Raw genomic sequence first — 12,574 nt, forward strand, 5'->3', positions numbered from 1 at the left:
ATACAGTCGAACCTCGCTTATCCGGACAGTCGCTTTTTCTAAAATGTTGTCCGGATAAACGAGTTTCTGGATATCTGAATACCTTGTTAACTGACCAGAAGTCCTTCCGCTACCTCAATTCTACCGAGGCATATGTGAAATGAATGGCAAAAATATGATTTATGAAGGATCGACCAATTACTAATAAAAATACAATGTGCTGTACAGACCAACACAAAATGTTGTGAGAGCGCACTGCATTATTGAAACGGCTGAAGAAATGTATATGTAGCCTAGTTTAGACAATGCACTTGTTTTGTGTACAGATGTGACGGCGAAGTTAGGGCAACCTGACACACATGAGCATTAATAGCCATGTTTAGCTGTATTGTTGACTGCCAAGATTGAACTCATTCATGTGTGAAAAATGTTGTCGAGGCATCTGTACATCTTCTGTCGAATTGCATTTTAAAAGTACATCAAGATGAGGCATCATATACATTGATATATATTTATTGAACAAGAAACCATGAAGTGTAACCAGGACATTTCCTCGAAACTATGGGCGGCCATGTAGCTTCAATATCTTAAGAAGTTATATCACTGAACAAAGGTCAAAGTGTATTTAGTAAACAAAGATCTGAAGGGCTGTATTTCCTTCATCGAACACACGCTGCGTTCATCACAGTTTGTGACTTTCTAATCTAACTGGGAATCATGCAGTTGTTAGGCTTACGGATACGAACGAACTAGCACTTGTTTGGCAGGTAGGTTTTGTTCAGATTTGTTATCTTGTCCTCTCTCTACCCTCTACGTCCTTAATCACAATTTAAATCCAAAAGAGACTTTCGGGTTTAACACTGTGGCAATTTTAGACCCTCTATTTCTGTATTTACTTGAGCTCATTTCCCCTTATGTTTACATCATCTCATAAGACTAAGTCATCAATGATGTCAAAGCTGTCTGACATGTTTCTTATGAACAGTTTATGAAGCTAAACAATGTCCAAGTGACTTAAGCACAAACATACGCGCTATCCATTTGATCGACGTTTGTATGTGATTTTTGGGGGAGAGGAGGTGCTAACTACTACTTAAAAACAGAGATATTAGATTTATTAGATTATTAATGCGATGGGAGTAAGGCTCAGGTTATGAAACAATCTGAACGCAGTCTTGAATTACTACATAATACACTGCCTGGGACCCCAGCTTCAATGACTACAGTGTGCAAAGATTGTTTGTGAATGAGATAAGCTTATTGTTAGATTTTGTTCTCAGGATATTAGTTCTTGAAATGCATGATGACGCAGGCCCCTCATGTTCTCAATATATGCTATTTCAGTATCCAAATGTAATTTATGACGTCATCATAAGTATGGCATCATTATATGTCATTGTCAGTTACACTGAAGAGCTGTCATGAGACAGCGAAAGTACTATCTATGAAACTGATATAAAGAAGATGATGGACTAACGTGGACTTCATTATTCTATTATATATTACATGTACACCGAGTGAACATTTATCTCATTTTTGTATATAAATACGGTGTATATAGTCCAACATGTCCAAAAGAGATTGTCATTCCAATCCAACCATGAATCCCGTTGAGATGGATGACATTAAAGGGAGACTAGGAGATATTGTTGAAAGACTGAATACCACCAACAATACATTGCAGGATATCTTAACGGAGCTGAAGAACAGCAAGGAAGGAATTGGAAATATTAGTGCAAAACTTCAGGAAAGCGAGAAATGAAACAACGTATTCACAGATGGACAGGGACGGTTAATAAAGGTATGTGAAACTTTAACTGAAACCATTACCTCTCTTAATGCTAAGAGTAATGACACGTCGATCAATTCAATGTCTGTTGAACATGAAGCTTACCTGACGAAAAATCGCATGTATTCTGAATGGCAGAGTAATCTTAGTGATAGAAAGATTGCATTCTACAATGCGTACAGCACTAGAAGGAAGATTGAAATAAACAAAGACTGGTTAAATAATGAACATCCAATACTTCCACGTAAATTCTGGATTACTAAAATTCAGGGAGAATCCAAAGAAGAAACTGACATTCCTAAAGACTTGGCAGTTAGAAGATTTCAAACGGAAATCGCTCTTTTAGAGAAGAGACTGACAAGATATAAAAGTACAGTTCAAACCAAAGATGATCATATGGCGTTAGCTTTTCATGATATACCATCAACGGAAGTTAAAGAGTTTCTTAATAAACGATGGAAGGAAGATATATGTAAAGCAGAAATGAAGTCTGTTGAAATATGGAGTGGGAAAGAAGTATGGTTTAACTCGTATGCAGAGAAGTACTGCAAGGACCAAGAGTGCTTGAAGGAGAAAAAGTGTAAAACTAAGCCGTGAAACTCTAATTGCACAACACCAAGCACCCATCCGTCTAATCGGGCCACCCGAAGTTATGCTAGTGTTGTGAAAACTAACCAGCAAGCTACTTCAAACCACTCTACTCGATTGAAGCGAGGTCAGAGCGCAAGATGGAACGAGGCCGCGATGTCGACGAGACCAAAACATGCAGAATATTTGAACCACTTTTAAATCAAATCGCACATACTATCATGGGAACCAGGAAAAACGTGTCCTGCGTGGTACAGGACGCGGAAGAGGACGGGGCAGAGAACAAGGAAGAGTCAATAACATGCAGCATGATGATTACAGCAGACCAAATAATGCACAACGTGAGGATTACAACAGATATTTTTTAGGGTACAGCCACCAAACAAGGCACATATTCAAAGAAATGTGACTACTGCAGAAGAAAAACAACGCGTTGACCCGAAAATAATTAACATTTCTAAAAGACAACTCACTACAGCTGAAATAACTTTACTAAAATGGGGTCTAAAGTTCACGCCAACTCTGTCACAGAATCGCGAAGAGCTTAAGTGGACATTCATGCATTCAGTAGAAGACTGAGACTCATGGAATATTTTGAATGCGATGATCAAGAGGATGATATATCCGTTTCCGATAAAAATTCGATCACAAATAGACCATTATTAAGGAACAAAAGCATGTTCAATCCAAAAATTATCAGGGATAAATACCTTGATAACTACTTAAACAACCTGGAGAAATATCCTCTACGGAACATCAGGAAGTGCCATCCCAACTTATCACTGGAAGAACGTAAAGTTGTGGAGGATCTTAAAAATGACAAATCGATTGTTATTAAGGAAGCAGATAAAGGCGGCGCAGTCGTAATAATGGACTTGGAATATTATGAATAAAAAATGTATGAATTATTGCAAGACAAGCAATTTTACATTGAAACAGATAATACTGAAAAACTGTAATTAAGAAGATTAAAAAACATAGTGATGACTTCTTTGGAGATCTACACCCTAAAGAAAAAGACTACTTAATACTAATTTCTACGGACTACCCAAGATCCATAAAAGTAAATTGATAAATAATGCTATTGCCGAACAGAATGCGGAGTATATCAAAATTACCAGCTGTCCTGATTTGACATTCAGGCCGATTGTCGGAGGACCGAACAGCCCGACTCAGCGCCTAAGTAATCTCGTCGATATCATTTTAAAACCATTAACAAAGCATGTACCATGTTTTGTAAGAGACGATGTAGACTTTCTTTCCCACCTGCCCGATGCCGTACCTATTGATGCGACTCTAGCCACCTTTGATGTGAAGAGTTTATTTACCAACATACCCCATGATCTGGGATTGGAAGCAGTTCAATTTTGGCTGAGAAAACATCCTGAGGCTATCGACACTGAATTTTCGGAAAGTTTAATCGTGGAATCTTTAAGATTAGTCTTAGAAAATAATACCTTCTGTTTCAACGGAAAATTCTATCATCAAAGAAAGGGAACGGCCATGGAAACGAAAGTCGCCCCAACATACGCTACACTTGTGATGGGCTATAGAGAGGATATTCTTTACAGGAAGGTACACGATTCCATGTCAGAATCTATTGCCAAACATGTGCGCGAAACTTGGAGGCAATTCTTGGACGACTGCTCTTTAGTTTGGCTCTCAACTCGTGAAAATTTAGACATTTTTCTGGATATTATTAATAAGCTCCAGCGTTCCATCAGTTTTACTACGGATTGTAACATAAAAGTAGGTATGTTCCCTGATCTGATTGGTTAAAAAGTGTTGTCGAATGAGCATAATATCGCTGATTTTTTGGGGTCTCATCACCGTGTATGTATACATTAATTAATGGAACTATTTTTGAAATCATCAACATGGAGGAGCAGAGAGAAATTTACCCTGACTTCCACATCGGTGATTTTGATGAAATATTGAGTGAATGGGACGACGAGACATTTTCTAGGATAATTTAAGAATTTGAAGGTAAATGAAATTACAAAATAATAATCATAATTAATGTAATTTTCTTGGGCTTGGCCAAAGGAAAAAACAAAACAAAATCAATTTTTAACAGAGTAAAAAACATTTATTGCAACTCTTTAATAGTTATGACTTTCATACACCCACCTAATTTTGTTCTTATTATAACCCCCAACAGCTGTTGAAGCTGAAAACCGTTCTGAGATGGCCCCTGAACTAGGAAATACAGCCAGCGTTTCCGTAGAGCCCAAAGTTCAAGCGTCCAGTGACCGCTTCGCGTCCCTTGATGAAAAAGCAGTACAGGACATCGTGGATGGGAACCTCTCCAAATCTACAGGCAGTTAAAATATTTCGACGTAAGCCATTGAAACATAAAAGAATACATAAACATACCAAAATTTCCTACGCAGTTTCGATCAACATCAGCGAGAGTTACCTCCCTTACACCATTGCCATGATAGCAATGTAAAGCGTGACCAATGTGTCATCGCAAAAATTGGCAATAATATAACGAGATTGACCAAAATCTTAACATAAATTAAATATTTCGTTTTGTAAGATTTGAGATATGTTATACTAAATGGATATACGAAAATTTTATTTAAACGCGACACCGTAATAATAACGAATTACTCCCACTTACCGTCACATTTGTACCCTGAACAAGGCAATCTTTTCACTTCCAGAATGGCTTGGTTTCCGAGGTTTTGAACCCACGTTCGAAGAGCTTCCTGCTTTTCAACTGAATGAGAGACTGAGGTTCTTTAATGCCGAAGTCAGAAGGGAGAGGGAGAGGGAGACCTTTCCTCAAAATCGAGTTTTGTTGGGTTGCGTGCTGCCATACATAGGCACATCAGGGAACCGCCATTTGAGCGCAGCATAAACATTATCCAAGACCGTGAATTTCACACTGCAAACTGCCGTCACTTTGCTGTCAAACGCAGGTATTGAAAATCGAGAGATTTGCAAAATTACCGGCCACAAAACCGATTAATCGTTGAAGTCGTATTCCATTGACTCGAGCTCGGCTCAAAAACGACATTATTCGAACATTTTTCAGGGACAGCAGCAGCTCGCTAACGAACGTAATTTGGTACCTGTCAAAGATACAGATATCCTGCCACTGTCCACTGCTCCCGTGAATAACTTCCAGATTAATTCTTCTGCTAATTCCCGCGGTCTCTCTCACATATGTTATTCCACTGTAACAGTAAACAGCTTAGCTGTATGTCTGAAATTTCGCACATGTTTGACGTCTCTTGTCACCACCTCAGTTTCAGGCGAGTTGACACCATCTTGTACAGGGTCCAAACAGTATGTACGTCTTTTCTAATTTTGATTATTTGTATTTCATAGATACGCATAATTACAAATTACAAGTAAGATTTGGAACTGTGATAAAGAATTGAATTTGTGACATTTCCTGTTGTTTGTTTATTTTCTGAGAAATGGGCTTGAACATGTGACCACCCCTTTCGTAAAATGGACCATCATTATTGGAGTACCTCGAAAACATTGATCGGTTTCGCGGCACCCCATATCATGCATCTTTTCGAAGGTGAGCACGAGGAGACGTATTACTAACGACAGTCTTGTTGTGTCATGCGCTCAGTAAATTAGTTCCTCTTAAATATCGATTTTAATTAACGTTCATGTTACAATGTCGATAAATATTTCGTTTTGTAAGATTTGCGTGATGTTATGCTGAATGGATGTACGGAAATTTCATTTGAACACGACGCCATAATATTTATCTCCTAAGTCTAGCGAGAGCAAAATTCCATTCCTAGACGTCCTTGTAGTTAAGGAAGATACTAAATTGAAAACTGATATCTACTACAAACCAACGGACAGCAATAAATACTTACAATTCGGTTCATGTCACCCCAGGCATACACAAACTAACATTCCTTATTCACTTGCGCGGAGAGTATGAACCATCGTGTCGGAAACGGATAAAAGAGATTTAAGATTGAAAGAATTGATGGGGTATCTCAGGAAGCTAGGATATCTGCTTCGCGTCATAAATGACGCAATAGAAAAGTCGTTAAAAATTCCAAGACATACTCTCCTGAAACCTAATGAAAGATCTGTGAGCGATCAAATTATACTGTTTGTGTCAGCCTTAAATCCTTAGAACTGTGATATCATGTCAGTCATAAGGGACAACCTCCCAATTCTACAGCAAAGCGATAAAATGGAACAAAGACTGAATAAATTTAAAATTATAAAAAGTACAAGGCAACCAAAAAATCTCAAGCAAATTCTTTGTCCATATAAATATTCTTGTACAGAGAGTGTACCATGTGTAAGTAGATGTAACACACCAAGATGCGGCACTTGTAACATCATAAGTGAAGGTACTACTTTCCTTTTTGCAAATGGCAAGGGTTTCAATGTGAAAGCCGACATGAACTGCCGCAGCAAAGATGTGGTGTATGTTATGAGATGTTCGGGATGCAGCGAAAACTACATCGGTTAAACCGTCATGGAATTAAAAGATAGAGTCACTGTACACAAACAGCAGATTAGAGACCCCTATGTTCGATGCTTAGGTGTCAGCAAACACATTGATGATTGCAGAAACGGGAAATTTACTATTTTTCCATTTTATAAATTGTATACAAATAACAAGCAGCTGAAACTGGAAAAAGAACAAATGTTTATCCAATTGATGAAACCCAAATTGAACTCTAGAATGTATTAATAGATTTGTCATTTTAATCGTAAATGTTGCACTGTTACTTTACAAATACTGTATATTTAATTCAAATGTGTCCCTACAATTGTTAAATTACTTGGTGTCGTCGCTGGAGTTTGTAACTACATTATGACGTCACAGTTGTAATTAATGACGTCATCATAAGTATGACGTCATTATATGGCATTGTCAGTTACACTGAAGAGCTGTCACGAGACATATATATATATATGTTTAATTAGGAGATAAACCTACTGTGTTTTGAAATTTGATGTAGTCCCACTGTAGAATAGATACCTCTTTATTATAATTTTGAACCGAGCGCTTTAGGTTTCTATTCTACAGTGGGACTACATCAAATTTCAAAACACAGTAGGTTTATCTCCATTCTACCATGACGGCAACAACGCTTTGAAAACGGCGCTCTCTTGCAACGCGTAATAACACAGGTGCACAGGTCCGCGATCTTAGAACATTCCGAAAAGTGGTCACAGGTAGTTATATATGTAACAAATATTACTAAAGTTCAAGATTAAAAAACACCAAAGTCGTGAGTAGTTCATAATAAGTGTTCAAAACACATATTTTTTCAAACGAAGTTGACAAATAACACTCCTAACTTAATCCAAAGAGAGATGTTATAATTTCTTTCAAACTGTTGCACACTATTGAACACTGTGGACTGGCTGTCGTTTCTCGGAAATTTGTGAGAGAGGTCATTTCTTGGAAATCGAACATGCCATCATTTCTATTGTAGGGGTGACGGGTAATAGAAAAAGGTTTTAAAATGCTAAACATATTTATCATTTAATTAAAGCATTTATCCGTGACATAAGCTTATGACATAAAAACATGTATGTCATACCCCAATGACATAAGTATGCAAATTAGATATGCAAATTAGATAACCGGAAGTGGGACTTTTTTTGCCGGTGCACGTGAGTAGGTGTTTATAAACAACATGGATACCTTTGATGTTGGAGACAATGTTTTAATAGATCAAAGGGGAAGTGCTACAGTGATATCCGTGTTGACAAATGGATATTACAGGTTACAGGTTGATGGTACTTTTTTTCTCAGCGAAGGAATATGCCATAAAGGATAAAGGAATATGCCATAAATACCTCGTCCCGTTAATCGGTATTTGCCTCGCCAAAGGCTCGGCAAATACCGATTAACTAAGACTCGGTTGATATTTCCCATATCAAAAAACACTTGTGATGAATCCTCTATATATTTCTACAGCAAACTTTATGAATTAACATTCTAATATACATTTAACATGTCTAAGAGTTATTAGTTAGATAGCAATTGCCCCCAGTAAACAATAATAACATCAAAGTAAATGCCTCTCCACCCCGAACTTGGATGTGGCAGAACTTGACCTAAATCACGGTTACTCACACCTCACTGCTGTCAATGGCTGACAATCATGTGTTTACATTAACTTGATCTAGTTAAAAGAAGCAAGATGACAACCCCGATCTATGATGTGGTTCAACATTTACCTATAGATTTACTGGGATTGATCGAGCCTGCTGGTACATCCATATGATTACCAATGGAACTGAGTATGACTGAACAGCCGCTGTTTAGGCTGCAGACGAGCCGGATATTTTGAGACGAGGAATCTGCATGGTGTGACCTGTCAATTTCAAGATTTCACGGATTCAAAGCCAAATAGTGACAGAACTTAGACATTTCTGGTCCAGAAAGAGTAGGTCGTGTATAATTTTCATAATTGTGCGTGTTCTGAAATGAATTTCATCAAGTTTGATAAGCTGTCACTTCAGTTGGGACATTGTTTTCGTGGACTTTCGAAAGGGAGTGTTTTCTGATGCACTTTCAAATCTCCTCCTGCCAAATTCAAACGGTGGTGGTTGATGGAGATGGTAATGGATATCGATCAGAAAAAGGTTTGTAAACACCATGTTGTCATGAATAAAATGTCTTCAAACATATTTTATTATCTTATATTTCACTTTCATTGTCGGTTGTTTCAATAATGAAATTACCTGTTCGTGGGTTTCAGAAAAAGTTACCAAAAAAATGAACAATTACTATTTTCTCAACAAAATTTATTAGATATCACTCTTTCACTTATTTTTAATGTGTGAATCTTTGAATTATACCTCCCCACCCTGAAATGAGAACCGTCCTAACGTGTCCCGGTTGTCACTGTATCTGCACTACACTCTCAGTTATGGCTGCCAAAGAAATTGTTAACAGTAACAGTGCTGTTAAAGAATTGCAGGAAACCAGAAGACAACCCAGTACTGATGCACAGTGTGATGCTGTTCAACATTAACACGTTGACTAACTATCCCTACTGATGTGATGTTGTTTTTTCAAACAATTTTTATTATGTTATATTTTACTTTCATTGTTGGTTGTTTCAATGAGGAAATAGCTTAAATTGTTCCGATTCTGGTCACCATAGAACATTTCTCTAACAGTTTCATAAACATTTCATTTGTATGCAAAAGATATGCCTTCGTTAAATCTTTTAATGTCATCATCGAAGCAGTCGGGGTTGCGGCCTAGAACGCCCCAAACATCCGATATCAAACTACCGTATTTCCTCTATTTGACACTATACGCCGTCTATTAATTTCGCGAGAGCCCTTGACTCGGCGTGTATTAGAGACCTGTCTGGTATTAGAAACCCAGCGTGTATTAGAGGAAATATAGATATGTTTTACAGTTCATATGGGGGTGATCGATCGGCAGCCATTTTCTGTGAATCGATATGTAGGCTATCTATGTATTCATACGCACGTTTTTTTGTGTGAAAAGGCTTAATATATTTGAAAAGGGGTTTCCGTAGCAAAAAGGAAACCTCTTTTTAACCAATCAGAATCAAGCATTCATCAATGTCATGGTAGAATTGTATATAGCGTGGAAGTTGCAATAAGTAGGGCACTTGTGCCCCATCCCTTTGTCTCCTTGGACAATAACATATATTTGGAACAAATTTTTAAAAAAACACATACATCATACCATATTACATGTCTCTTATTCCTGTGTGTAGTATGTTAGATACACTGCAAAAAACGGAACAAGTATGTGTGTAGACTTTATAGTCAAATGCACAGAGCGGATAAGCAGTCAGGGGTGATTGCATCGGCGGTGACTTCTTTATTATAATCACTTGAAAGTGTTGAAATTGATTTGTGCTGAGCTCAGATTGGTTTGTACGGGATGCCGCGAAGTGATTTGTAACATGCTGTCGTGCGCATAGCAGATTAGCCAACTGAGTGGATTCCACAGAGGATGAAAGCTATATCATTATTACTTAAAAGTGTTGAATTTGGTTTGTACGGTTTAATTGTACGGTATACATTGTTATAATGTGAAATCTCCGCGGAAAATCGCGTTATTTAAAACAGTAGTCCTCTGAAAAATCATCTTCCGCATAAAAATATAATCAAAGATTTAAAAGAAAATACTCTGAAAAACCGTCGCGGATTGTCTTGTTTTTGATCAGAGCTTTAAGCACCAAACATGCCTTTATTATTATTATTCATAACACAACACTATTATTGTCTCATCTTGTTTCCGGACATTATACGTTTTCTATCACGAATACTGTAACGATGGGTGTGGCATCACACAGAAATTGTAAAGACTCCGATCATGGCTTGTTTTTATGATAACGTTGTCTTTTATAAATGAATGAGATGTTTTACAGTTGATAATAACTGGAGGCCGTTAGATAATACATGGACACCATGAGATAAGATCTGTAAGCATAGAGATAATACTTGGAGGTTACTAGATAATACAAGCAGACCATGAGATAAACCTCGAGGACAAGAGATAATAACTGGAGGCCGCTAGATAACAGATGGAGACCATGAGATAAGACCTGGAGGCCACGAAATAATGCAATCAGAAGATGAGATAAAACCACGAGGCAACGACATTATACCTAGGGGCCACTAGATCATACAAGCAGACAATGAGATAAAACCTGGAGACAATGAAATAATACCTTGATGCCACGAGATAATACCTGGAGACCACTAGATGATCCAAGCAGACCATGAGGTTACACCTCGAGGCCACGAGATAATACCTGGAGGCCAATAGACAATACATGCAGACCACGAGATAAACCTCGAGGTTACTAGATAATACAAGCGTACCATGAGATAAAACCTGGAGGCAACGAAAGAAAACCTGGAAGCCACGAGATAGTACCTGGAGGCCTCAGACAATACCGGCAGCTCATGAGGTTACACCTCAAGGCCACGAGATAATGCCTGGAGGCCACTAGACGATACCACGAGATAATACCGGCAGACCTTAAGATCAAACCTGGAGACCACGAGATAATACAAGCAGACCATGAGGTTATACCTGAAGACCACGAGATAATACCTGGAGGCCACGAGATAATGCATCCATACCATGAGGTTACACATTGAGGCCACGGGATAATAATGCCTGGAGGCCACGAGAAAATACGCACAAACCATACAATAAAACCTGCAGGCCACTACATAATACCCGGAGGCCACTGGAAAATACAAGCAGACCATGAGATAAAACTTCGAGGCCACGAGATATTACCTTGAGGCTACTAGATAATACAAGCGGACCATGAGATGAAACATGGAGGCCATGATATATTAACTGGAAGCCGCTAGATAATACATGCAGACCCTGAAATAAGACCTGGAGGCCACGAGATAATACCCGGAGGCCACAAAATAATAGCCGGAGGCGACAATACAGCAGGACCATGATGGTACACTTCAAGGCCACGAGATCATTACTGGAAGCCACAAGATAATACCGGCAGATTATGAGATAAAACCTGGAGGCCACGAGATAATGATTTGTATTTGTTTTCAACATATCTTCCAAAGTTTCAAAAGACAATGAATAAGTATAAATGTGATTAATACATACTGTTATATTAAACTTTACATTTTGCTTTTTGAAAGCCCTAGCACATTATCAAGGTTTTACAAAATAATCATGATCATGATAATTATGTCCATGCCAGCGACCTTAGCGTAAATACATTTAGTTCATGTTTACACAAACTTGCACAATAGTTAGGAACAAACTTTATAACAACACTGATAGAAATTACAATTTGGGGTTTATTGCATATAGCGACAGCAACAACGGGTTATACAGTAAACAAGTAGCATACAGATAATTGGAGGAAGCCAGTCCTATAAACAGTATCATAGCATCATCAGCGGCACAGTAATCTACTTACCACTGCGCGTTGCGTCGTCGTTTGAGGTCTGTGCTCCTATAACGATAGAGCCCTCACGGTTGTAGATCATGTGAAGAAGGTGTATCCTAATAAAGTGACGCCGGTATTATGTATAGCCACTGTAGGTAGGCTGTCTCAAATCAACCCAGTAGTCTCATATCAACTGACGTCTTGGCCCAGTGATTCAGGAAGTAACCCAAGTCCTGTTTTCCGACTCGTGAATCTGTTCTCATATAGTCAACGCAGTGTATTTCATATAGGAATTTTATCCAGATACTATCGTGTACAACCGAGGTGG

General features: G+C 38.2%; 1 protein-coding gene across 1 annotated transcript in view; it reads right to left on the minus strand.

The window, feature by feature from the left end:
* LOC139462226 (sushi, von Willebrand factor type A, EGF and pentraxin domain-containing protein 1-like) overlaps positions 1 to 12,571 on the minus strand; it is a 104,845-nt gene extending 92,274 nt beyond the window's left edge. Inside the window, exon 1 of the mRNA XM_071243820.1 lies at positions 12,277 to 12,571. Within this exon, the coding sequence (XP_071099921.1) occupies positions 12,277 to 12,346 (70 nt within the window). The 5' untranslated portion in view covers positions 12,347 to 12,571. The remainder of the gene's footprint in view (positions 1 to 12,276) is intronic.
* Between the last annotated feature and the right edge of the window lie 3 nt (positions 12,572 to 12,574).

The sequence above is a fragment of the Haliotis cracherodii genome, unplaced genomic scaffold (genome assembly GCF_022045235.1).
Source record: "Haliotis cracherodii isolate W230 unplaced genomic scaffold, xgHalCrac1.p SCAF_15, whole genome shotgun sequence".
In the NCBI taxonomy this organism is placed as follows: domain Eukaryota; kingdom Metazoa; phylum Mollusca; class Gastropoda; order Lepetellida; family Haliotidae; genus Haliotis; species Haliotis cracherodii.